The following is a 26968-nucleotide window of genomic DNA, read 5'->3' as shown; positions in this document are numbered from 1 at the left end:
GCAGAACCCTTGCTCCCACTCAGTTCATGCAGGTGGGAGGCCTGTCATCCCCCTCCCCCCCCATTAATAGACAAGGATGGCAGGGACAGCACTGGGCTACCACAACTGCTGTCCTCAGACACCTGGGAGCCCTGGGAACTGTCTCAAATTGTTAGCGTGATGGAACTCCTTTCTTGCGCTCAGAGACCTAGGGTCACCACTGAGGACATTAATGAAATGGAACATTGCATTTCCGGGTTTTGGCCCTGGAGAAACCAATCGCAGTCCCTGTGTTCTAACTGAAATCCAAAGTCCTCGAGTCCATCTTTAAAGTAGGGGTCAAGTGTCTTTTCTCTTCTAGCTGAACAATCCTTTAGCGCTGTCTGCCCAGGTCCATACTGTTCTTAAAGGTTTCTCTCTTGTGCTAGGGATTTTAAGTTGGGGTTCAGGGTTCAAGAGGTTGGAAATTCTAAAAGGTAGGCAACTCTCTACAATCCTAGGATGACTCATCACTCTGGCCCATCCCACCTGTACAGAATTTTTTTAATACACAAAATAATGCTGTCAACTTGTATGTTAAAAAACCTTCTCCAAAAGCCTAAACCTTGTATCCAGTTGCCACAGCTGACTGGTTAATTCCCTCAAAAACATCAAAGGACATCCGATCCTGTGACTGGCTCCAGAGGTCTGGCGACCCTGCTAAGCTTCTTTGTGCTAAATGTTGTGTTAAACATAATTAGTACAAGTAGTTTCCACCCCCAGACTCTACACTCCCAGGAGCAGGTTAAATGTGGTCTAATCACCCTACTGAGTGTTAAGGTTTTTGATCCTCCAGCTGGCCAGCACGGTAATTAACTTATCCCAGGAGGGTGATTTAAAGGCCCAAACATAATTAGGAGCCGATTCAGAGAAAATGATGAATCTTGCAGCGCCACAATGAATGCAGATATGTGGAAATGATATTCAGATCTGTATTTGGTATCCTGATTCACCATAGGATTGGTGCGTCACGGTCATCTTTTGGCCAAACTATGGCAAAACTATATTCGGATACATATTTCACTCACTGTATAGCACAGTAAATCACTCAACATCATACAGCGAAGCACTAGAGATGTATATACACCATCAATGTCCACTTTTAAGGCCTTTACATGTCAGCACCAATCCCTGAAGGGTCCACTGTGCAACAGTCTACCTGAGCAGATACCAGGTTGAATTAAACTGTAATCTCCCCACTCAGCCTGTACATGAGTGAACATGTGTATGAGCTCATATTTACAGGCAACTAGCCCACAGCATCTACCCTGCCTGCGGTGCAGCAGCCAACCTTATCTTAGAAGACAGTCACTGAAGGTTAGCACTCTCATTCCATTTCAACAGGGTTTACAGTGAGTGAAGCAGATAGTGAGAATAACGCATAGCATTAGCCCATACATCAGTAAGACAAAAAAATAAAATATATGGTGACTAAATGAGGAGACATCTATTTATAACAAGATGTAACATACATAGCAAGCACATCTGTTTTCTCTTCATCACTCCTATACCGTACAATTAGGTACAACCACACGCTTATTTCGCTCAGGAAGAAATAAGGACCAGCACAGCCACCTTAGCCAATAACTAGTTCTGTGCAGAGATTAATACCAGTTTTCAGTTTGTAAGTGCTTCACCTAACAGGTGTTACTATAAATGTATGTAATTTGTCAACCTATAAATTATTAATGGAAGTATTGACCTTGCCAGCATACAAATATGTGGCCAGAAGATCGCACAGATGTCAGCAGCAAGTGTTCGGCTCAGTACCATCCTGTCTTTAAGCACCATCTTGTCAACATGTGAGAAGTGTGAAGCTGGGCACGTCAAATTTGATGAGCATAAAGAGGTCCTTTCTGGCAGGTGGGGGTGTGTTGAAGGCTCCTGGAGGGGCTGGGAACGGCTGCGGTGTGCACATGCACTGGGTGATTCCTTGCATCAAGTTGGGGCTTCCACTGAGGGTGACACTGGCATGGTCAGGGAACACCCAAGGTTTCCATGTTCGTATGGGGGACTGCCGGGGAGAAAGGAGGAAGGTCTCTGGTATCGAAATTTCAAGAATTAAGGAGTGCACATCGCTGTCAAAGGGCATAGCAACAAAAGTTTCCTTTGAGAGTGATTTTTTTTGGGGGGAGGGGGGTTGGGAGAGGGGGGCGGAATATTTGCCTGCATTGGCATTTAACATGGTGTTAAAAGAAAAAAGCTTTACTGCGGGTGCAACAGTGAAGCTAAATAGTATTTGTAGCATCCATTGAGTTGCAATGATTAAGGTTTGGCGTCTGCGGAAGATATATATTTTTAGGAGGATTTCAAACATTTTAGCACTACATTAATACATAGTTATTTTCACTCCAATCTACGGTATTTAGAAAAACAAGTTGAATCAGTTTTAAGTACTGTCGCCGAGTTTTTTTTCCTTGAAACCATTCATAGAATTATAAATTGTACGGTAAATGCCAGTTATATGTTGCTAAAGGGTGAGGTCTAGAAAAGTAGTATTAACTAATATAGAGAATGTAAAGATGCTTTTTTTCTCTAGTTCGTATTATTGTTTACTTTGGAAAGACCTGTTCTGTGCAGCATTGAAGTGATCTCTTGATGTTGCCATGTAGTGCTGCAAGATTTGCCTTGAGTGCATGTCACTTTAAAGTGCCGTCCTAAGTCTTTCGATGGGATTTAACGCTTCTCTGGTTTCAGTGGTTGCGTAAGACAGCAGGCCACACTTTCGGTAGTCAACTAGTGTGAATTTTTCACTGTAAAGTGGGGCGCACCGTTGTATACACCACTCTGGATCTGGAAGGGTAGTGAAGAAATGCACGATACTACAAAGGACAACGCGTCGATCAATTACTTTCCTAGACTAATACATAAAGAGTGAAGCCATAACCAACAGTGTATTATGTCCACCAGCCATAGAGGCAATAATTGATGTCCCTTTATCAAAATCGAGGTAGAAACCTGCTGGAGAAAATGAGTGAATGTCTCAAAGATATATCCCAGTAAAGTGATAATGTGGCTGTTAAGCCTCCTTTTACGGGCTATTCTCAAACAGCTTAAGTGGCTTCGCCCTTCTCAATGGGACTATTTAACCAAGGAGTAAGACCCTAGACAGTCACTCAAAATGAAACCAAAGTTTGCCTGTGTGAAAAATCTCTCTCACAAACTTTTTGGTGACATTAAGAACACTAGCCAAACTTTATAATGCTATATCAGAGAACCCATTACTATATGTGCAAATTAAAGAAAAATACATATTGGCCTGGGGAAACAGAAAGGCAAGTTAAAATGTCATACACTGCAGGGCAACCCAGTTTATTAGTTTGAAGTTAAAAGGCAGAAGTAAAAAAATACAAAAGGTGTTAATGTCACTTTTAATTTTCATATCTACCTATACTAGCACCAAGTCGGAATGTTTAGTGGAGCTCTACTGAAAAACGTCTTCAGGGGTCCCATCCATATTTTCTCCCAAAATGCTTTTGAGCATCCGTAGCAAACTGCTTATTTTAAAGAAACTGTGACACTGTCACTGATCAAAAGTGGAGCATTTAAAGAAGCTTTTACACAGAGTCAAGTGTTGTCTTAGTGGGGATTTGCGAACAAGAATGACAAATTGAGGCTTTAAAAACAGAGTAGGCAAGTAACTTTAATCCCTTGAACACAAAAAGGTACAGTAGCATAAGAGAAACCAAGACTTGTTACCCTACTTAGAGATGCGAGTCAGAACCCTTTCAGGACATCACAGTAACCCTGTCAGGTCACAAGAAAAAGCCATTTCTTTTAGGAGAGGAAGCCTCACACACTGTTTGCGTCATGCTTCATCATCAGCAACATCTCCCCACCCTGGTAGGGCAATCCCACCATGGCGGGCTCAACCCCCTGGTGGGTTAAAATGAAGGAGGGAGTTCTTAAATACAGTTTGACTCAAATCATGACAGTATCCTGAGAAATTAAAAATACTTTGGGGGTACTCATGCGTATCACCTTTATTATTGGGATCCCAGCTATATCTAAAAACCTTACTGAGATGGTCAATGAGAACAATTACTCAAACCATTCCCTAAGACAACATCGTTCTGCCCCTATGGTTAGCCTAACTGGTCTTGGGCATTTGCCAGGGCCAAGGATCCCTTAATGGATTGGCCTATTTGCCAACAACAAAAAACTTGGAGAAACCAAGCACCCAGATGAGTCCCACTTGGATCTAAGTACGTTGCACCTAGAGATGTAAGCACATCACAAATAGGAAATAATAAAAAAAAAAAAAAAAAAAAAAAAAAGAATGGTGATCCTAGCACAATCATGCATAGACAGAAGTCTCAATGCAAAAACACATTTGACACTGCAATTCACGCCACTCTACACTTGACACAAATGGGCAAAAGTGCATGCAGAAAGTCTGCACACATCCATATTAAAGACTGTTCATTGGCGCCAAGTTTATTCCTTACCCTCATGATTAGGGGATACCAGCTCCCTAGTCATGTAGGGGGATACCCTCTAAACTCACAAACTATATGTAGGGGATACAAAGAAAATCAAGAAGGGACATGATGGGTCATTTGTAAACAGGTCATTTATAAGAAGGGGGCTACAGGGTGAACGGTCTTTTCCACGTGACCAGACAGGATTACTGTGCTGTCCAAATAGGGCTCTGACTTGTATCTCCAAGTAAAGAAAGAAGTCTAGGTTTTTCTTATGCTACCGTACTCTTTTGTGTTCAGGGATCCAGTCTAGCAGTAGGCCGTACAGTGGTATTTACCTCCCCCTCTTCAATTTGTGTGACTTAATTAACTTTAATCAACACATTTTATTCCTAAGAAGAGGGTTCCTCCCCACTCCTAAGGATTGTTGGGGAAAACTGCTGATTGGGATGCATTTTAATGGATAATGGGCCAGAAATATTCTTTTTAAATCCTACTGTGTTGTAAGGAATTTTACATGCGACCCACTAAACAGTTTTTGAATAAACAATGTAGTGAATTTAAAGAACTTGGGACCGTAGCAGTAATGAAAACACAAGACGGTATGCATAAAAAGCCAGAAAGACAATTATTTATAAAATCTACTCAGAAAATAGGGAGTAGTTTTAACAGTTTGGTGTCAAAAGTGAAGAAAGGCTGGGACTGATTCAGCCACATGCTACGAAACAATATAATTGAGGTGTTGCCGGGCATGTGATTTGATTCTAACCCGACCCTATAAACCTTTCAGAGACACTACCTGTAAAGCTTCCAATAACATTAGTCATCCGTTAGTATTTTATTTAAATATAGTCTATTAGGTAGTATCCAATCTACAACTGCTTGAATGATGAAAGCTGCAGAGCTTTTATGTTGTGCCTTGAATACTGCAAATGTGCTCCACATGTTAATGCAACATGTAACAGCACTGTACGCATGAAGTGGAATACCAAAATAAGTGTGAGGACCATTTCATCAGTGTCTAAATAAGAGAGTGATCTCAATATTGGTGGCTTTGATAATCACTCGTCGAGGGGAGGGATCAGAGGTTTGCTTGGCAGGAGAAGGGAAGATGTTACCTCAAAAGCCTATTGCTGGAGATCGGTCCTGGCGCAAAAAATAGTCCAACTGCTAGGTTTGCAATACCACCTGTCCACCCAGGGGCTACAGAAGCCCATCCTCAGGAGATGCTGTTACACTGCTGGTAAATCACTATATGCAGTCATCCGGGAGTAATAAGGCTATGACCACTTCACTACAAGTACACCACTTTATAGAAAACAACCAGGAGCAGTAGAATGCATAGGATAGAGGCAGAATTAGGTCAGTGTAGTTACTACATAGAAATCCAGCTTCAATGTGTGCACTCCACTGCTAGATTAGGTAAAGAAAGAAGAGAAAAGGGGATGTTAGCATGAGCTTTAAGTTGATTGCTGTGGGCTCTAGTCATACACCATACAGGGACAATGGTACAGGAAAATACCCCAGAAGGAACCCTCAGAACGGAGAGCTTGATAGAGGATGTCTGTGACATCACTAGGACCAAGAACTAATCACAACAAATCCCAGCTCAGCAAGGTGGGGAGGGATGAAAGAAAGGAGAGGAATCTATAGTCAAAAGTTTCCATCAGAAGTACAAGTTACATGCCTTCGGTAATTCTCTTTCTGATCGATAGGCTAACCACTGATTTCTCAATGGTCTACCACCTCCCCGTTCTATGAGGAGGCCTCTTTTACATCTAAAAAGTCCCAAATTAGAATTTGGCACAAAGTCACCAAGCATTAATTCATCACTTCAGGGACATATGTATGAAAAAGACTAACGTATATTTGTGGTGGTAATATGGGTCTCTGCTTTATTACTTCTGGGTCAATGTACGAGTCACCAGGAATCCAAATACACTGCATCCCAGGAAGCAAGCGCAAAATCTTCAGCTCCAGTCTGGTGTCGGATGAAGAATCCGCAGTTAGAATTATCCATCAAAAGCAAATGTTTTGGGCGATTTGCAATAAACTAGACTTTGTATCGATTATTTGGCTTGGCGGTTATTATCAAGAAACTGTACCCTCTTAGGTCAGTGTTATGTACAGCAGCCCCGCCACTCTCAAGCTAGACATACATTTACCAACTTCTTCAGAACGTTTTTGAAAACTAGGTAATATGTGATCCCAGTATCTGTGTTGCATCTTTTCAAAATGTTGAAGGATGCCAGTGGCTAATCAAATGCTGATCTGGGAGTCTTAAGTGTTTTTTAAGGCACTTTTAAAACACAAATAAAATATTCCTGCCAACCATAACTTTGGGACTGTAGTCCAACAAGCACGTACAAACATTAATTGATCTGGAAGACATATCGGTGAATATTTTTGTCATGATGTGAGGAACCAGCCACGACTCCCTCCTAAATAATTGGTCAAAGCTATACAGCTTCTCTGCAAACTAATAAAATGTTTTAAAACAATAGATGGATGATAGCTTGCTTTTATATAACCCTTAGTTCCCCAGTTTCAAAGCACAGTAAATAACATGTTTTATCCAATGTAATGACGCCCAATTTGGTGATCTCAGGAGGATGGTCTGGTTTGTCAATAAGAAGAATTTTTGACTTTTGTAAAACTTTATGCTCAAATACTTTAAAAAGTGTCTGGATTACAAAAGACTATGGAAGATTGCCAATTATAAGAACAGATTTTACTACAGTAAAATCTGGGAACGTTTAAAATATACATATATATTAAATAAATACTACACAAAATGGATGATGGTAAAATAAAACTTGGAAAAAAAAAAAAACGATAAGAAAACATTTATCCATTAAAGAAGTTACCTTTCTGTAAGAATCCTCTATTGTTGGGTCATATTTTTCAACGAAAATCCCTTGAACAAATTGTACTGTCTGGAAGAAATAAATTTATTTACAATAAATCAATGGAATGAATGAACAAAGAAACAAAGCAATATCAAAATGTCAGCTTACAGGAAATGTCTAATGCAATATTTTATAGATTCATTATGATGCAAAAATAAACTGTAGTGCAAGTATATTTAAAAAAATATGTTCCTTTTTATCAGGTGTTACAATTTGTAGGCACATGCCTAAAACACTATTGTGGTGTTTCCTAAAAAAAAGTGTTAAAGCCATGTAGATACTATTTGAAACGGAGAAATCCTAAGAGACTTAGGAAAAGAAAAAGCACTTACCACCCATTACAGCGGTCAACAAGCCCTTATTAGAGATTAAAAACACCCCATTAAATTTAATGAAATGATGGGAAACAATTGCACAACAACGATACTACATGCGTTTATTTTGCAGATAAAATGAGCTTATTTTCCCATCTGCTTTCATTGTTACCCCAAGTGCTACCGTAAACAATGAACAAACAATTTTGTTCAATGCTCAATAGACATCAGTGCTAAAAGGGAGACAGATACCATCTGCACCAGCTGTAGCCACAGAGCACAAGATCAACTGACGCTTTTAAGGTTGTGATTGCCTGTCAGAAGTGTTTAAACTCAATTCAGATGTCAAAATGTACACATGCAAGAAAGTGAGAAGCTATTTACCACATCTGTAATGTAATCTAAAAAATCCTTGAGAGAAATTACAAAATCCAGACCCATGAGTTTAAGGCAAGCATCACTCTCTGGTCCTTCACCATTTCTTTCTTTCAAAATATGCAAAACTTTGTACTGGAACTTAAAACGTAAGAAGTTAATCTGCATTTAAATTATTACGGTTTGGATCCCTGGAAGGGGAAACCCCATCTTGCGAACTACAGATCCAAATACAGTTCAATAAAATTAAGCTAGTTCCATAAGAACTATGATAATCAGGCACATTCAGAAGGATCTCAGAATAATTAAACATATATATTTTATTAAAATAGCGTTTAAATCTCAAATACAAAGCCACACAGAGAATTTGATGCATACTCTTTATGGCCACCAGCACTCTGGGAGTTCCAAGCTTCTGTTTACTCCCTCATTTGCAATTTGAAGCCCTACCCGAACATTTAGCTTTCTCCAACCTATGAGAGGAAGGAAGGTGCAATGCCCAGTAAAAATAAAAATCTGCAATAACTGGAGTGAGACTAGACATGGAGGAAAGAAAGGTTGGTATACATCCATCTAGTTCTCAATGGAAAAAATTAAACCTAATTAACCCTAGATAAGGTTATAATAATTACATAAAAAACGAACTTCCAAGATACTAAAGGTGACTGATTAGAAAAAGGAACAAACAGAATTCGTCATAACAGTAAACTCACAAAGGAGTAACTGGGACGAGAACAGAAAAAGTCAACCCAGATAAAGAATCCAGAGACCAATTTCCAGGGACCCGGTTCACAAAATCTGCATAATCGGACAGGTCAATATGTGGATTCTATCCCCCCATTTTTCAAATACATCCTTTAATACGTACAACATCAAGCCCTAATCGTGCTATTCACAGTATGTTCTCCTTCGATTGCCCACAATACTGGTTTACTTTCTCAAAACAGGTTGTGATCATGAAGTTTCTTCGCAATTACTTGGGTGCCACTGAAAAACAAAAGCATGTATTTCTCCAACACTATAATAGAAGCACCAGAAAAAGCATTAGAATCTTTCGACGTAAGATACCAGGGCATGTCGACCACCCAAAACTGTGACCACTTTATCAGATATAATAGTGTTGACATTTTTTCTGTAATCAGAATTCCCCAAAACACAATCCCCTTTGCTAAAAAGAAATTTCCAAGCTCCATGTAAAAGGCTTGAATCACTTTGCTCAGACCTTCTGCCCCGTTAAATAAAATACTTATGTCAAATAGGATGCGTTCCTCTTTGCACCAAGATCGAGAAAATAGTGACTTGAAAGAACACTTAGGATCAACATTTACTGACTTGTAGGACAAGAGGGAGTCTGGTTTTAGGCTTAGTCACACAACAGACTTCTTTTGTTGACCTAAAGGAATAGCTACAGTGAATGGTTCAGTAAGCCCAGGTGACCCTCCAAGACCCGTCAGTCACTTTTGACTCTATTGATTATGCTTTTCTACTGCAACAATTGCTTAAACTCAAAGGGACACAACAATGGCTTTATAGTGGTTTTGGTCGTGCTTCATTAACAGGATGACTTTGGTCCAATTTGGTGCTTTTTTCAGTACCTGAATTAAAATTGAACTGGTTGTTCCACAGGGGTCCCAACAATCCTCTTTTTCTCTAAAGCTTAAGTGAGAATACTCCCTGATTTACAGGGCTTAGTGCATTTTAATACCAATGTTGACAACACTTAAACCTAAACTGGTATGAAATCAACACTGATGCCATGAATTAAACTAACCTCAATAAGCAATCAAACTGGATGAGCAGGAACTAGTTTATCCTTAGTTCATGCGAATCCTATTAACATACGGCTTTCTTTTAGGGCTGTCAGCAACGTCTGTCCCTAACTAGCAATTGCAGGTTAGTAGGGCCTATCCATCCTTGAAACCATCGTGAAAATCTCCGATTTTATATTCACTGAAGATTTGGCTTTGGAACATCAGGTCAACACAATGACAAGTAAATGGTCTAGATCCGTGTGGACATGATGCATACTTTTAAATGAAAAGGACCGTTTTGCCACTGGCTTCCAACTGAAACTCAAATTTAAAATCAGAACACTAGTGTATATTTCTAGATCCTTCAACCAAGCAAACCCCAATACACTTGAAAAAGAAGATCTAATTGTGTGAACTAATGTCTATTACTAATAAGGCTAGGGAATAACTGCCCTGTTGGCCCCCTAACCTCTGGGTATGCATCTGAAATGATAGTCTCACACAACTTACTCATGAAAAGGTATATCTTAAATGATTCTGCTGAACTACCACATAAAGGAGTCTTGAGTTTTCTGAGAAATGACAATTTTGTCTTCACCTACTCCTGTGTCATTACAGTGAAGTGACCTAACCTGGAGTATGACATGTGAGTCTTGTATTTTTCTCAGCATCAAAATATTACTATTAAAGATAAAGCGGTCTCATTTTCTTAAATGAAAGGCTATCACTGCAATGCATTTAGAAAACATTCTAGGGTGGACTCCTCACAAATCTGCAAAACTAAACCGGTATATTTGAGTCAAATTCACAAAGGCTATTGCACTGCAATAACTGAACAGGACAGTGAAAAGTCAACGGAACGAGCTGGATATCAGAGTGGATCGAGTGATCTGTTTCAAAATCTGTATTCTGCATTTATTTTAGATAAACATGCTGGAAACTCCCAAATCCACAATATGTCTGAGTTTCCACAATAAAGCCCCAAGTGGAAACGTATAACCTGAAGGCCAGTTCTTTAGATGACATCTTTCTCTACTCCCCTCTTGTCACACAGGTACGTGCATATGGTTGGGATACTACTGAGAAAGAGAACCTGAGGTTAAAGAGCTAGAAACTGCAATGTACCTGGATTGTAAGATGGTGAATATCTCATGTATCATTGGTAATGTCCATCTAAGCCTGTAAGAGAACGGATAGGCCACTTGTGACCCAGGTGCCGAAGGGTGGAAAGGGTATGAGAAAGTCAGTTTCTAGCATATTGAACTGAGGATTTTAACAAAAGCCACAGATAGTGATGGTTATTTACTTCGACCAGGGAAAATAATGTACCAACCTAACACCTTGTGCTGCTGGTACTGAACAACCTCATCCCTCACTTACCCTTCCTTATCATAGAAACCTGGTCATTGCATATCATGTCTGGGACTTCAGGACCACAGACTGAGTATATTTGGTCTACACAGCTGTGTGTAAACTAAGTACTTTATTACAAAGGCAGATTCATATTGTCCTGTTGAGCCTCTCATCTTAGATGATAATCTGAAGTAGAAAGGCCCAGTAATCAAACGTCCTGGCTGGTAAGTCAGCTAAATCAGCCTAAGAAAGGATGTGATTGGGCACAGCCTATCTCAAGCAGTGCTATAGAGCTTGGTGCACAGGTCTAATGGCTTGATCAAGATACACTTTTGCAGAATCCATCTATCATCTTAGTCTCATTAACTGGAGGCTATGAAAAGAAGGGACTAAGTGCATACCAAAATCTTTATTGCAGGACATAAGGACTTGATCACCAGATGAATGATCTCTCTCGGCTTTAGGGAGGGATTGTCGTCTATGTTGTGGCCACTTTTTGATGGCTTACCTAGATGACAACCTGTGGAATGTGGCAAAAAGTAAGGAAGGCACTTGAGCTCGAGATTCTCTTTAATAGAATGTTTCTACACTAAATACCTCAGGAATGAGTGCATCAACAAAAAGATAAACTTTATAGAAGACCAACTAATCATGGGAAACAGATGAAGATTGCCTCAATGTCAAAGCGGGACTCGCCAATAATCATAGTTTCTGTGCCATTTAGGAATTGGTTAATCTAGTTCATAAAGACTCATCAGCTAACTCACTATAACACCAGAGTGTGGATAGGTGGGTTGCAGCAGAAGCCCAAAGAAATCTCTCTCAGAAAGTTGATACTGTGACTCCCCACACTTCCTCTTTTTAGCAGAGTGTACCACAGAATCCAGGAGATCTTAAGTCTCAGTAAAAAGGACATATCAGAATGGCGTTTTGTAGCTTACCTTCCCGTCTTTTCGTTTTAGTTTTTTTAATTTCAGCTCTTTGCAGCATTTGCCATTACATAGTTTTCAGATGGACAGAAACTACATCCAGAAAGTCCATCACCCTAGTACACACGAATTAGCTTGCAAACTGAAGAAATATTGTAATAGGCAAAATAGGCCTCCTGAAGCATACGAATGACGGAGCAAAAAAACTAATGGGAAAAGGACAATTAGAAAACTGAGATCTTTTCTGGTGCAGTGGAAAAATCAACTATCCTGCTGCATGGTACTGGAGTGTTTTGGCTTTAAAAGAGGCAGCAGCAAGCTTCTGTGTTGCTTCTGCCTGAATGATGCCGATTAAAAAAGAAAAACTATTTTCTGTTTTTGATTTATGTTTTTTTTTTAAACCGTTTTGATTTAATTATAGATGCAGGACACGTTAATTATTCTGATTATATCTACGATCCTAAGATGGAGACTTAACATCAAAACAAGGGACAGCAGGAGGAGGCAGAGGGCGGTCTGCAGACATGCACACTGAGTGCAAATGTCTAAACAAAAAAAATACCTGCAGGAGCATGCAGCCAGTGGAAGGACACTGGTCACAGACAGGAAGCTGTACTGTACTCTACAGCATGGGCAAACACTGGACGTGCTGAGTGTAAACAGGAAGGAGCAAGATGCACCGACTAATAAGGAACAAGGAAACTAGAGAGACATGGAAGCCAACAAATGGTAAGCAATAGGTGGGCTTTAAGGCAGTTTTTAAGCTTTTTGCTGATAGCACATACGTTCAGGCAAAACCGAAAAAAACTCATCTGGCACAGTGGGTGACATTTCATAGCTCAGAGTCATCAGAGGCATCAGAGTCAAACAAGATTTAATTCACCAGAAGACATTCATTCCATGCCTTTGATGGTCCGGTTTGTCCATTTTTATATTTTCTTTCACATACAGGGAGTGCAGAATTATTAGGCAAGTTGTATTTTTGAGGATTAATTTTATTATTGAACAACAACCATGTTCTCAATGAACCCAAAAAACTCATTAATATCAAAACTGAATATTTTTGGAAGTAGTTTTTAGTTTGTTTTTAGTTTTAGCTATGTTAGGGGGATATCTGTGTGTGCAGGTGACTATCACTGTGCATAATTATTAGGCAACTTAACAAAAAAAAATATATACCCATTTCAATTATTTATCATTACCAGTGAAACCAATATAACATCTCAACATTCACAAATATACATTTCTGACATTCAAAAACAAAACAAAAACAAATCAGTGACCAATATAGCCACCTATCTTTGCAAGGACACTCAAAAGCCTGCCATCCATGGATTCTGTCAGTGTTTTGATCTGTTCACCATCAACATTGGGTGCAGCAGCAACCACAGCCTCCCAGACATTGTTCAGAGAGGTGTACTGTTTTCCCTCCTTGTAAATCTCACATTTGATGATGGACCACAGGTTCTCAATGGGGTTCAGATCAGGTGAACAAGGAGGCCATGTCATTAGATTTCCTTCTTTTATACCCTTTCTTGCCAGCCACGCTGTGGAGTACTTGGACGCGTGTGATGGAGCATTGTCCTGCATGAAAATCATGTTTTTCTTGAAGGATGCAGACTTCTTCCTGTACCACTGCTTGAAGAAGGTGTCTTCCAGGAACTGGCAGTAGGACTGGGAGTTGAGCTTGACTCCATCCTCAACCCGAAAAGGCCCCACAAGCTCATCTTTGATGATACCAGCCCAAACCAGTACTCCACCTCCACCTTGCTGGCGTCTGAGTCGGACTGGAGCTCTCTGCCCTTTACCAATCCAGCCACGGGCCCATCCATCTGACCCATCAAGACTCACTCTCATTTCATCAGTCCATAAAACCTTAGAAAAATCAGTCTTGAGATATTTCTTGGCCCAGTCTTGACGTTTCAGCTTGTGTGTCTTGTTCAGTGGTGGTCGTCTTTCAGCCTTTCTTACCTTGGCCATGTCTCTGAGTATTGCACACCTTGTGCTTTTGGGCACTCCAGTGATGTTGCAGCTCTGAAATATGGCCAAACTGGTGGCAAGTGGCATCGTGGCAGCTGCACGCTTGACTTTTCTCAGTTCATGGGCAGTTATTTTGCGCCTTGGTTTTTCCACACGCTTCTTGCGACCCTGTTGACTATTTTGAATGAAACGCTTGATTGTTCGATGATCACGCTTCAGAAGCTTTGCAATTTTAAGAGTGCTGCATCCCTCTGCAAGATATCTCACTATTTTTGACTTTTCTGAGCCTGTCAAGTCCTTCTTTTGACCCATTTTGCCAAAGGAAAGGAAGTTGCCTAATAATTATGCACACCTGATATAGGGTGTTGATGTCATTAGACCACACCCCTTCTCATTACAGAGATGCACATCACCTAATATGCTTAATTGGTAGTAGGCTTTCGAGCCTATACAGCTTGGAGTAAGACAACATGCATAAAGAGGATGATGTGGTCAAAATACTCATTTGCCTAATAATTCTGCACTCCCTGTACATGGGCCTATGTATTTTGCGTTGTGTTTAATTATGCCACGACATGCACTCCTCGGGGCGAGCTAACTTAAGCAGGAGATCTAACATTTTAACAGGAGACATTTTTAATTTCCAGAATTTTAGATGATATGACTGGGAAAAGAAAGCACACCATTCACTGAATAATCATCAACAGCTATAGGGATTTCCTTAGTCTACAGAATTTTTAAGGAAACATGAAATCTAGCATAAATGTGTAGTGAGAAAAAAACAAGAAATTTGAGGCAAATATGTTTGTGGAAGGCTAGATTTAGATATTGGTTACTTTGAAGTACTAGCACTTCAAGCTACTCTTTCAGGAGGAAAAAGTTAAAACAAAGTTCCTACTTTAAGCTCATTTGGAGTCTCCACAACAAAGCCAAACAAACACCACACGTTTCAGTTGCTCGCACTCTCAGCCTGTCAAACATGCCTATAAATATTCTGCCTCTATGTGTTCCACCACCCACATGCTTCTTAATTTAGAAATAACGTATTTGTTTTTCTCATTTAATGTGACCAGATTGTGTTTTTAGCTTGAGGAAGATAACATAGATTTGTTGGGGTTAACGTGGGCATGGTAGGAATGTTTAGTAAACAATTAACCGATCCAAACCATCTTGCCTTACTGCATTCTACTAAAAAATAAAAAATTGGCTAAGTCAGCACCTTTGTAACAGTAAAAATGTTGTCTTTAATCAATGCTTTAGTTATTTTTCTACCAACCCAGGACTGCTGACCTTTTGCTTCTAAATGTGGAGACTGTAGTGGAATGATAAAACAATGATACCCTGGAGGTATACAGCACACACAGATGAGCAGCACATAAGCAACCCAGTAGCACTGTGTGTGAAGCTGCCAGATGCTTTGAATAACAAAACAAAACTGAAGGAAAGAAATGTAAAATGAAGCGAATAATAAGAGAAACTGGAAAACTAAAGGGCAGACACACGCCCGACACAAACGCACATTTATTTTTCGGTGCATAAGGACATCAACAAGCAAAATTACATCATTCACGAGCCAATAACCCAATACCGGAAGAGTATGGACTCAAAGCTCTTCCATGTATGCACTAATCTTTTTTATTAACTGTTTTAATTGGAGGCAAAACTACAGCTTGCATCAGTGGTTCTCAACACCTTTTGACTTCTGTGGGCCCCCACTTAATCATTACTGTTATCCTGGTACTCCTACTGAATCCTTATTGGAATCCGTTAACACCGGCCTAAGCAATTCCAATTATTTGAACCACAAAACAATGTACAATCAAAGAAACAAGCAGACATGACAGAAATACAACACATATGATGAAATATTTTACTTAATTCACAAAAAACATTAAAAAAAATCTAAATTTAAATAGGAAGGCTAGAGCTATTCTAAAATCAATTTAAGCCACACAACATGGATTCTATAATTAATTTAATGCACTTGTGTTCCTGCCACGAATCAATCTGAAGGTACTAACTTAATTTTTAGTCCCCAATTTCAGTTTACATTTTGCTTCTTTATTTGCATACACATTATGAATCTTAATGTTGAATTTTCTTAGAAGTCATGGACCCCTCCTGACTGGGCTTCGCAGACCCCCACAGGGGCCCCAGACCACAGCTTACGAACCACTGGCTTAAAATGTGAGGTGACACCTAAAAGTATTATAACACACCCGTTATTGATTCGCATAAAACTACAAATATGAACAAAACTAAAGTTGACAAAATAACATGCAACCCAACTGAAGCAATCATAAGGAGATTCCTTACAGTGGAAATGGTCTACTCCTAGGATTTGACAGAGCGGGTAACAAACATCAAAACCCTTGGCATTTAGTAAAATCTATGAGATTACAAGTAACAATATGTTTAAAGACTTTAACACAATGTTTTAATTGTCCTCTCAGGCCCATTGGCTTGATCATATGCTTTTCACAATAAATTGGGTCTTCCGTCTGGTCAATTTTCATAATAAACCTATCAGACCTTTGGCATCTAAATTAATGTTTCCCAAATTAACCAATAAGGACTATCGCTGGGTAGTCACAATAATAGCCTCAGGGCTACTGTCTTAAGCAGAAGTTTCCCCACAAAGCAACCCTCGTGTAAGCAACCATCATGTATACAGTGAAAAAATTACACATGTACAAAATTACAGTTAGCAAAATATTTAACCTACCCATGGAGAAAGCGCATTATAGCTCACCAGTACCCACTAATCTCACACAGTCAACGAGGGCACAACAAGGATTATCACAGTGCAAATCTTCATCCCCACAGGAATTTTCAGAGAGGATACCCAACACCATTAAAAGCGTTGCCTACTACATTAATCTGTGCAATTCCATGTAACAAAATATGTGAAACAGCCTTTTACACAATTTAATAATGCATCCTTAAAGGACTATGGGCTCCAACAAATGCTTTAAACCATAAATTCGGGCCTGCTACCTTGGCTATAACTTTCTGAAATAAATCTGACCTACGTCAATGGAGAGAACTTTTCCCAATTAACCAATTACGTCTATTACTTTTATCAATGACTCCTCACCATCACAAATTCAAGTCTAAGCATAAGTTTTACTACAAGGTAAACAAGCATAGGGAAATCCAATCTGTCTTGCCTATACTAGAGGTATTCGCTTTGGCAGTGTGTTTTGCCATGTTGTATACCAGTGTGGCTGCTGTTCAGCATGACTAAAAGTTAGTGGCGTCTAGTGTCAGAGTGGAGTTGGGGAGTAAAGTGTTGTAGAGAGCATTTGTTGGAATGTCGTAGAGTGGAGTAGGAGGAGTAGAGTTGAATAGAGTTCAGTGGCAGAGTGTGTTGTGGGGTGGATTAGGGTGCAGTGGATAGAGGTAGTGAGTTGGAGTGGACTGAGATAGTGGGGTGGATTGGATTGGAGAACGGTGGGGTGGACTAGAGTGGAGAAGTCTGCAAGGATTGGATTTTGGTGGGGTGGATTTGAGTAGGGTGGGGTGTGTTGGATCGGGGTGGACTACACTGAGGTGAGGTGGATTTTCCCAGGTGGAGTGGATTGCTTTGTGGTGTATTGACTGGGGTGGGGCTGAGTGGACTGGAGTGAGGTGAATTGGACTGCGTGGGGTGGACTAGATTGAGTGGGGTGGGTTTTATGGAGTGTAGTGGATATGGGTGGGTCGGATTGGGGTGGACTGGGGTGGATAGGATTGGAGTGGGGTGTATTAGATTGGAGTGGTCTGAATTGGTGTGGGGTGGACTGGTGTGGGGTTGATTGCAATCTGGACTGGGGTGGGGTGGATTGGGGTGAGGTGGACTGGAGCAGATTGTTTTGGATTGAACTGGATTGTTTAGGACTGGAGTGGGACAGATTGTTTTGGATTAAAGTGGGGAAAACTTGTGTGGGGCATATTGTTTTGGTTTGGAGTGGGGCAGATTGTATTAGGGTGGATTGGAGTTGGCTGAATTGGATTATTGTGGGGTGAATTGGATGGGAGTGGGTGGATTAGAGTGTAGTAGAGTTGGGTAAATTGGGATGGAGTGGGGTGGACTGGAGTGGGGTGGGGTGAGGTGGATTGTTTTGGACTGGAGTGGGGCAGATGGTTTTGGACTGGAGTGGGGCCGATGGTTTTGGATTGGGGCATTTTGTTTTGGACTGCAGTAGGGCAGATTGTTTTTGATTCGAGTGGGGTGAAGTGGAGTAGGGCAGATTAGATTGGGGTTGTTTGGGAGAAATGGAGTGAGACTAGTGTGAGCGGTTTGGATTGGAGTGTGGTGGATTGGTGTGGGCTAAAGTGGAATGGTTTGGGGTGTACTGTCGCTTGAAGAAGTTGTCATCTTTTGGGAAGATCATCCATGAGAAAAAAACAGACGAAAACATGAGTGGAAAGTGAGAAAAGACAACCTGGGAAAAATAAAAGAAAGTTGGCTTTAAAAATAAAACTTTGCAATTTGTTTGCGACCCTGGGCACATTTTTCCCAGTCACAAGCTTTCTGTTTGGAGGGCACTAGAAGTTAAAAAGAATAAAATAGTACATTGATCACGTCGGGGCCGCAGGCGGGCGCTAATTAAGTTGAATCAATCAGGGCTCGGTCCCTGCTCCACACTGAGGAACACAAATGATGCCAGGCCTGCCTTGACTAATTACAAGGCTGTAAAGAAGAGTGCCACACAAACCATCAAGTGGTGAGCTACAGGTGGGCTCCAAAGCCCTTAACTGTACACAAAGGAGTCTTACAAGCAAGAAGCATGAGCTAGTGCATACATGTGCAGGCTCAACCCTAAAAACGGTTTAATACGAAGCACTATCAGTAGAAGAACACTCAGATACAATCAAAAGCTTATAGAGAAGATGAGCATGTGGATGAAGCATAAAGGCCTCTCTTACTAATTCTTAAAGCTCTTTTTCTGGGGACCACAAAAGCTCTCCTGTAGAGCCAGCCTTAAAACGAGAAGCAGGAGAATAATATAAGGTGAAAGGCAATGGGGACACAAAAGACTGAGTGACAGAAAAGAAAGCAAGAAATTGAATCACAGGGTAAAAAAAAAAAAAAGGGTGAGCCAAATAGATGAGGGAGTAACAGATTTGAAGGAGGAAAAGCAATAGGTGAGGAAAGAGAAGTTAATCAGGAACTGGACTGAGTTTGAGAAGGACAGTGTTAGAAGAGAGTGGCAACAAGCAAAAAGGAAAGCAACACAGGCAGGTTTTACATAAATAGCCATAGGAAAAGAAGGGCATGAGTGAGAGAAGGGTAAAATAGAAGGAGTAGATGGGACAATCTAAAAAGCTCAAGATGGTGAAACAGAAGATCAAAAGGTCATAGGCACAGAAATAGGTAGCAAGCAAACTAATTGAAGATGGTGTGAACGGTTAAGCAAGGAAGAAAAGGATGAAAGGGAACACAGTGAGAAGGTTTCTATACAAATTCACAGAGATACAGGCATGCAGCAGATTCATCATCAGTCCTCAGTGGAGGGGGCCACACTTCACCAGAGCCCGCTTACTTCCCTCATTCACTCAATATATTTATTAGAGTTGCATTATATTGCCAGCTGATGCATAAACTGGTAATGAAACTTAAGACGTCTCCATTTAGGGCTGATCGACTCTAGGCTTTCTATTTAAAGGTAAACCATGTTTTCTCTCGAACGACAAACAGCTTCTATGCCAGATATCAGGTTTCTTCATTAAGGTGCTCATAAATATGAATTTTTTATATGGAATGCTTTATTCCAGAGTTGATACAATTTATGTTTTCATTCGAAGGAAGTAAAAATTCAGTTACATTTTAGTTAACTATTTACCACACAAAGCCATTTATGTCAGACCACAAGTTAAGCACACACGTTTGGGATCAAAGATTTTCAAGTCGGTACAGTGAACCCAAAAATACTCTTCTAGTTAGTGGACACAGCCATGCTCTAAGAACGATACAGAAAGCTGAGCAATTTATCGATGTGCATCATTATAGGTGATACATGATGCAGTGTTGTGTGCGACCTTTGTAATGTTATAATAACAAACGAACTACGATTTGCAAGGACAAGTACCAGGATTGGCATGTGGAACAAGCCTGTTTCTTGAAACCTCATTAGTTCTACAGGAACACCAGAGTAAAGACGCTAATTTTTTGTTGACCGCCAATTTTCAATCAATATTGTGAGAGATGGTAATGCCAAGCTAAACTGCGGTATGGAGTTCAGCAATGAGCACTCTACGGAGAAGAACAATTCAAAGGGTAAAATTTAGCATTCTGCCCCATGTGGCACTACTGTAATACAGTTGCTATAGTCTTCTCCTGGGATGCTATTTTTATCATATAACTACAACACCCCAAAACATGCGTTATAGCAGCTCCCACATGTTTTTCACATGAAGTCTTAGACGACGCCCACGGAATATATCGCACTACTTGTCTGATGGCTGATAATGACGCCTGAGAGCAAGTAGGTCATAAAAGAGTACAAGTTAAAAACTCATATTTGCTCCGTGCAGCACGACGAGAAGAAACAAATGTATGAAAATGAGTCAAATATAATTTGCTGCTGGGCCGCTCCACAATTAAGTGCTTTTGCAAAATTTACATTTTTAATTTACTGGTTCGAGAGGTGTGCATCTTTAATCAGTACACAAAAGAGAAAATTGGCGTGTCATTATACTGGTGTTCACCTGCATGTAGACACGTATGTGTGAGTCAGCAGAATTACTTTTTTGCTGATTGTAAGAAACTGGGTTATTAGATCAGTAATAATCACAATCCTTATCAGGACCACTAAAGTCACTAAATAGGCCTGTGCTCAACCTTCAGTAGTTGTGGCACAGATCAGATAGGGTAACAGTCAATGTGCAGAGTAGTTATGAAGAACTAAAACAGTAATAAAGTTGAAATGCAAAATAATAAAAATCCCAAACTAATTAGAAAAAAGCATAACATTTAATAAACCAAAATAACTCCAAGAAGCACAAATTGTAAATGATAGTCAATGATAACGGTGGACCGGAATCTAGGCAAAATTTGATACAGAGTGTGATGAAACTTGGGACAGGCCTCAGGAGGGGCACTCACTGATTGTCAGACAGCAGCTAACAGGAGTTTTTTTTCCGATGCTCAGCTCCTACAGGTCAGCTGTGCAGTTGTAGGAAAGGCCCTTTGTAGCTTTTTTGGACCCCTGTAGCTCAAAAAGGTGGTCAGCCTTGTGACTCTCGTTATCCACTTCTTTGCCATGAGTATAAGAGGGAAAGCAGATTCAGTCATTTCTCAGGTCTCCAACAGCAAGTTCAGTCCTATTCAGACTTCCATAGGTCCATGAGTGTTCATACGTGGGTACCCACATTTATTCCTGAACAAGCTAGTGGGTGAGACAAATTCTTGGGAACACCTCAACCAATAGGGTATAAGTTCCTCAGGCCAACCCTACCCACTTTAGGCCTTTTTAAGATGGCAGAAGTCCTCAGCACACTAGACATGGGGTCTGAGGGATGTGTGTGTTTCTAGGGTGTGGGAGTGTACTATGATAATCCTAGTGTCCCTTCCACATTTAACACTAAAATTCAGTTTGAAGCAGCCGCTGGACTGCCAATAAAGCCAGAGACAGAAGTTCAGTAAACAAAACAGAGTTTCAGCAACCAGAGAGTGGATACACAGGAATTGTTTTGGTATCCGTTTTCCCCTCCTTTAAAGTGCACTCAAGTGTTCCATTTAAAGCTAGCAGACCTTTCAAACAGGCTTTGGCACTGTAATATCAAAAGAGGTCCACTATTATTGGAGCCTGCCTAGCTCCAGGTGAGCAAATAGCGAGCCCTGCCTGGGTGCCAGCTTCCTTTTGCCTGTTATGGGGAGGCCTCGTTGAAGAGTGCCCAAATGCATCAGGAAAAACAGTAGCATAGGAATGATATGTCCTGGAGAGATTGTTTCTGGTCACTGCTTAAGTTGCAAATTGTTTTCCAAGCATCTTCTTGGATATCAATTGAGGTACCTATTGAAAAGAAAACATCCGGAGACATTCACAGACGGCCACTGCATCATACCGTAAGACTGTGAGCTTCCAGATTATGTCTTGCAATGTTTGCAAGTTGAATATCTTTGAAGTGCAAGCCTTCTGCTTCGCATTTTAATCGTCGGACCTCCAAGAAAGAAGTGTCTCACGTTCCCGCCGAATTGCCTTAGAACTGTGGCATTGTTCCACTTCCATTGGGTTGTCACTCCCCATTTGCCTTCCCTCCCCCCTTTTATCCCTAGCATCTTATATGAAGTTCCAATTGTTGTTCCTTCATTGCTCGTCCTGAGAGGAAGTCGGAGCAACCTTGCACTTGTGCTTCTAGCAGCCCGTCTCACCGTGTGCTTGTGGCAGTCAGACTTCATTCTCTCATCTGTAATATGAAACTTTCCTCATCACACTTTCAGCTTTAACTCTTCTAGTGACGTCTCTCGCAGTGGTGTGGGTTTCTCTCAGGACACTAAAAAGACCACTAGGACTATCAACTAAAACTGTAAACAAGTTACTTACATTTGGTAACATCTTAACTGGTAGAGACTATTCTGCACAGGTTCTTAACCATCGTTCTGACTGGATGACTTGTACTCTGCCACAACTTCACAATAGCAAACTACTTTTTTTCCTCTTTAGGTCCTATGTTATCAAGACCTTTTGAGTTTACTAAAATAAAACGTATCCGGGGGGGTGGGGGGGGAGTTGAATCAGCTTCTTTAGAAAGAGCTCTAGTTCGGTTGCCATTACATGAGACTAACAGTGTATGATATCGAATGCCTTCAATGTTTACATTTGAATTAAAACTTTGAGCAGTATAGCCCATCTTAATGAGAATAATATTAAAAAGAGAATGCCATCAGCCCGCTGATCTCACCCGATTTTGCTGCTGCTAGCAGAATCTGTAAAGCATCAGAACGTCTATTGAAAGAGCTGTGGCCCCATAAGGCCAAGTGTCAACATAAGGCTTAAACATAAAAAGCTTTGCTGAAGAGCCAAAACAGTGTTAGTCTCAAACCATATCGGCAGCTGAAAACAATTCGCGGGACGTTTTTATGATGTGTAGGATCTTTTTTCTCCATCCAGTTATGAAAAAAAACAGGACTGCTGCAAACTAATTGTATGCATCTCTTAAAATAATTGCAGCAGATAAACCTCACCCTTTCTCTCAATCTGTCTGAAATGGGTGGGGAGAAAGAGGGAGGGGGGGGGGGGGAGTTGGGCGGGAGGAACAGGCGAAGGACTCGACTCTTACTACATTATCAATATTACCTTTATTTGAACAACTGAATATAGAATCAGTTAAATATATTATTGCTACTAAATGAGGTTCCCCCCACTAGTTCCTTGTGCTGCTTTCATGTGTCAGTTGATATCTTTCCCCTTGATTAACAATGTGTTTAATGCCTACCTTGATACAGGGCAACCTTTCTCAGTATGGAAAGATATCCAGCTGATCCCTAGCACTGGAGCAACTATAGGCTTATTTCCCTCATTCATTAATAAGCAAGATTCAGCTTACATCAAAGCCAACAATATTTCAGATAAAGTTCAAGTCTGTTTTAAGTCAAAGCAAAGCTCGTCTGATGAAACTAGATGGCAAAAGGCTTCAGAGCCCGTGGCTGTTAAAAATGGGGTCCTTGGTTGGCAGTCAGGTTATCCTCCTGTCCAAGCAAGGACCCTCATTCTAGTCAGGGCAAAGGAGAAACACACCTGGTTAACCCCCAGTCACCCCCTTGGTAGCTTGGCACAAGCAGGCAGGCTTAACTCAGAAACCAACAAATAAGTAGTACAGTGAAAATACTACAAAATGGACACCACACAAGTATAGAGAAATAGCCAATATTTATCTAAATCAAACAAGACCAAAACGACAAAAATCCAACATACACAATTTAAAGTATGAATTTTTAAAATAAAGTCTTACTTCATAGAAAATAATGGAATCTTTCATTTTGCGCAAAGTACCTGGTTAGCGTCACAAATAAACCGTTCGGCGAGCGTGCATCGGAGAAGGTAGCGGTGCATCGATTCCTTCCTCGAAAGGGAGGCCATGCGGCATTTCTTCTCCGGTCGGCGATGCATCTCCCTCACAAGAGAGCGATGCTACAATTTTTCAGGCGGGTACCTCAAATCCACCCAGAGTCAGGATGACTTTAATGCCCAGGGACGATGCGTGGAAAAATCAGGTTGCACGGTGTTAGAAAAACGTGCTGCGTGGGGTTAGCTTCGTTATCAGCAGCCGCAAGCGGGAATTATGCATGGTTTCTCGAGCCAAGAGGCAATGTCAATTTCAGCCACACACCACTTGGCAGGTCGGGAGTCTCAGCAGAGTCCAGGTGCTGGCAGAGGAAGTCTTTGATGGCCCTGAGACTTCAAAACAGGAGGCAAGCTCAGTTTAAGCCCTTAGAGATTCTTAACAAGCAGGAATATACCACAAAGTCCAGTCTTTGTCACCTTCCACAGACAGAAGCAGCAACTGCAGGGTAGCCCAACAACGCAGTGTCACAGGCAGGGGCAGCACTTCTCCTCAGCTCTTCTCCTTTGCAGAGGTTCCTCTTAGTTCTAGAAGTGATCTAATTTTCAGGGGTTTTGGCTCCAATACTTATAGCCCCTTCTGCCTTTGAAGTAGGCATACTTCAAAGGAAAGTCTCTGTTGTTCACAAGATCCTGCCTTGCCCAGTCAAGGCCCCAGTTACACACCAGTGGGGGCTGGAGACTGCATTGTGAGAGGGCAGGCACAGCTCATTCATGTGTAAGTGACCATTCCTCCCTCCACTCTAGCACAGATGGCTCATCAAGATATGTAGGCTACACCCCAGCTCCCTTTGTCTCACTGTCTAGAGGGGATTCACAAACAGCTCTACTGTCAAACTGATCCAGAAAGGGAATCCACAAACAGGCAGAGTCACAGAATGGTTTAAGCAAGGAAATGCCTACTTTTTGAAAGTGGCATTTTCAAACTAACAATCTAAAAACCATACTCACTAAAAGATGCATTTTCAAATTGCAAGTTCATATTTTGTATCTGCTCTTAAAGGGAATCTGCACTTTAATAGTATTTAAAGGCAGCCACCGTGTTAACCTATGAGAGAGATAGGCCTTGCAGCAGTGAAGGCTGAGTTTAGCAGTATTTCACTGCTAGGACATGTAACACACATCAGTACATGTTCCACCCTTAACATACACTGCACCCTGTCCAGGGGGATACAGAGGACCTACCTTAGTGGTGCCTTATATGTATGAAAAAGGAAGGTTTGGACCTGGAAGTGGATGAACTTGGCAGGTCAACATGGCAGCTTAAAACTGCACACACAGACACTGCAGTGGCAGGTCTGAGACATGTTTACAAGGCTACTAATGTGGGTGGCACAACCAGTGCTGCAGGCTCACTAGTAGCATTTGATTTACAGGCCCTGGGCACTTCTAGTGCATTCTACTAGGGACTTACTAGTAAATCAAATATGTCAATCATGGATAGCCAATTACACATATTTTTACACAGAAGCACCTACACTTTAGCACTGGTTAGCATGTTGTTTAAGTTGCACCTCCTGCAATCAAGGAGATCAATTTCCACCCTTATAAATGATAATAGAAATGTGAAGTTTGAAAGCATCTTGCCTTGGCTTTTAGCCAACAAGATCTTAATTGTATAAGACACTGCTTCCAGAACTCCGATTTGCTTATGCTTTTTCAGAGGATGGTGAAAAAGACATTTTGAAAAATGCAACAAAAAACTAAAATAAATGAAAAAAATATAAAGGTGGAACAATGCTTTGTAGGTCAAGAAAGGAATGTTTCATAGTATAAGGAAGGGGGTAACTGCTCTTCTCTCACCACCCTTTCCCTTAATGCATCACACAGACAGGTGTGAATCCTTGCTCAGAAGTGCAGAGTCCAAAAAATCGGTTATTCATGGATTCAGCACACTGCTCACTGTCTCTCAAAATGCCATCAGGTGCCTCCTACTAGTTACATATTAACGTCCTGTTTCAGTTGTGGTTACATATTAAAGTTTTGTGTATTATTGCTTTCAATCAGAGAGAAGTGCTGATCGGTTCCAGTGAAGGCAAAAAACAAGATGGCCGACAGTGCCACAATTCAATAGAACCCCGCTGGAGCTGGCCGCCTCTTTTCAACTGCTGTGATCTCATTATGAGAGAAAACAAGTGCGGTCCACAGTAGTAACTCCCAATCGGCACAAAGTGCCGACTAGCTCAGACAAAGCGAAAAACAGGAGTGCCAATGGCACTGGGAAACTGCAAGACCAAACAGGAATCTACTGAATGTTTCTACCCTCGCAATCCTAACTCTTTACAGGACTCTGCAATGAACTTGCCAGGATGCCCCAATTTGTACTGACCGACTGATGGCTGAGAGGTAGACGGTGCACTTCCCATTCCCAGGATCCGCAGACCTTTTCCTTCTGACTACAGTTGCAGGGGGAGGCCTGGACATAGGATAAGAGACTGTCTTGAACTGCCTGCTTTTTCTCTTCAGTTGCTGGATCTCCTTGTCACTTTGTTGCACAGTTCCAGTATCACTGTCTCAGCCCTAAGCAACTACACTACATCTACCTGTAGCCTTGCTGATGCCACAGAGTCCTGGATCGAAAAGAGCTCTTGCACAGATATACCCCTCAGCATTCATGTGTGCTTTCCCTTTTATAGGAGCATGCACGAGTCAAGGTTCATTAAATCATCCATGCCAGCCAAACAACCTTCTGTTAATATTACAAGCAAACAATAATTGATAATGACATCCACTCAGGCAAAAACAGCCAAGGGCCCGTCAAAGAACCTGTTTTGAGACAGAAATAGTAGAAATCAATGGTAAAGGAGCAACCGTCCAAGGGGTCTTCCCTCATGTCTACTTACAAAATGATGCAACCTGTCACAAAGAG

General features: G+C 41.0%; 1 protein-coding gene across 2 annotated transcripts in view; it reads right to left on the bottom strand.

Moving 5' to 3' along the window:
* RAP1A (RAP1A, member of RAS oncogene family) overlaps positions 1 to 26968 on the bottom strand; it is a 279386-nt gene that overhangs the window by 84965 nt on the left and 167453 nt on the right. For both annotated transcript variants that reach the window (XM_069238655.1, XM_069238656.1), the window contains exon 3: positions 7307 to 7375. In XM_069238655.1, coding sequence (XP_069094756.1) covers positions 7307 to 7375 — 69 coding nt within the window. The remainder of the gene's footprint in view (positions 1 to 7306; positions 7376 to 26968) is intronic.

The sequence above is a fragment of the Pleurodeles waltl genome, chromosome 6 (assembly GCF_031143425.1).
Source record: "Pleurodeles waltl isolate 20211129_DDA chromosome 6, aPleWal1.hap1.20221129, whole genome shotgun sequence".
In the NCBI taxonomy this organism is placed as follows: Eukaryota; Metazoa; Chordata; class Amphibia; order Caudata; family Salamandridae; genus Pleurodeles; species Pleurodeles waltl.
Note: the sequence above shows the minus strand (reverse complement) of the source record. Positions and strands in the feature narration are given on the sequence as shown.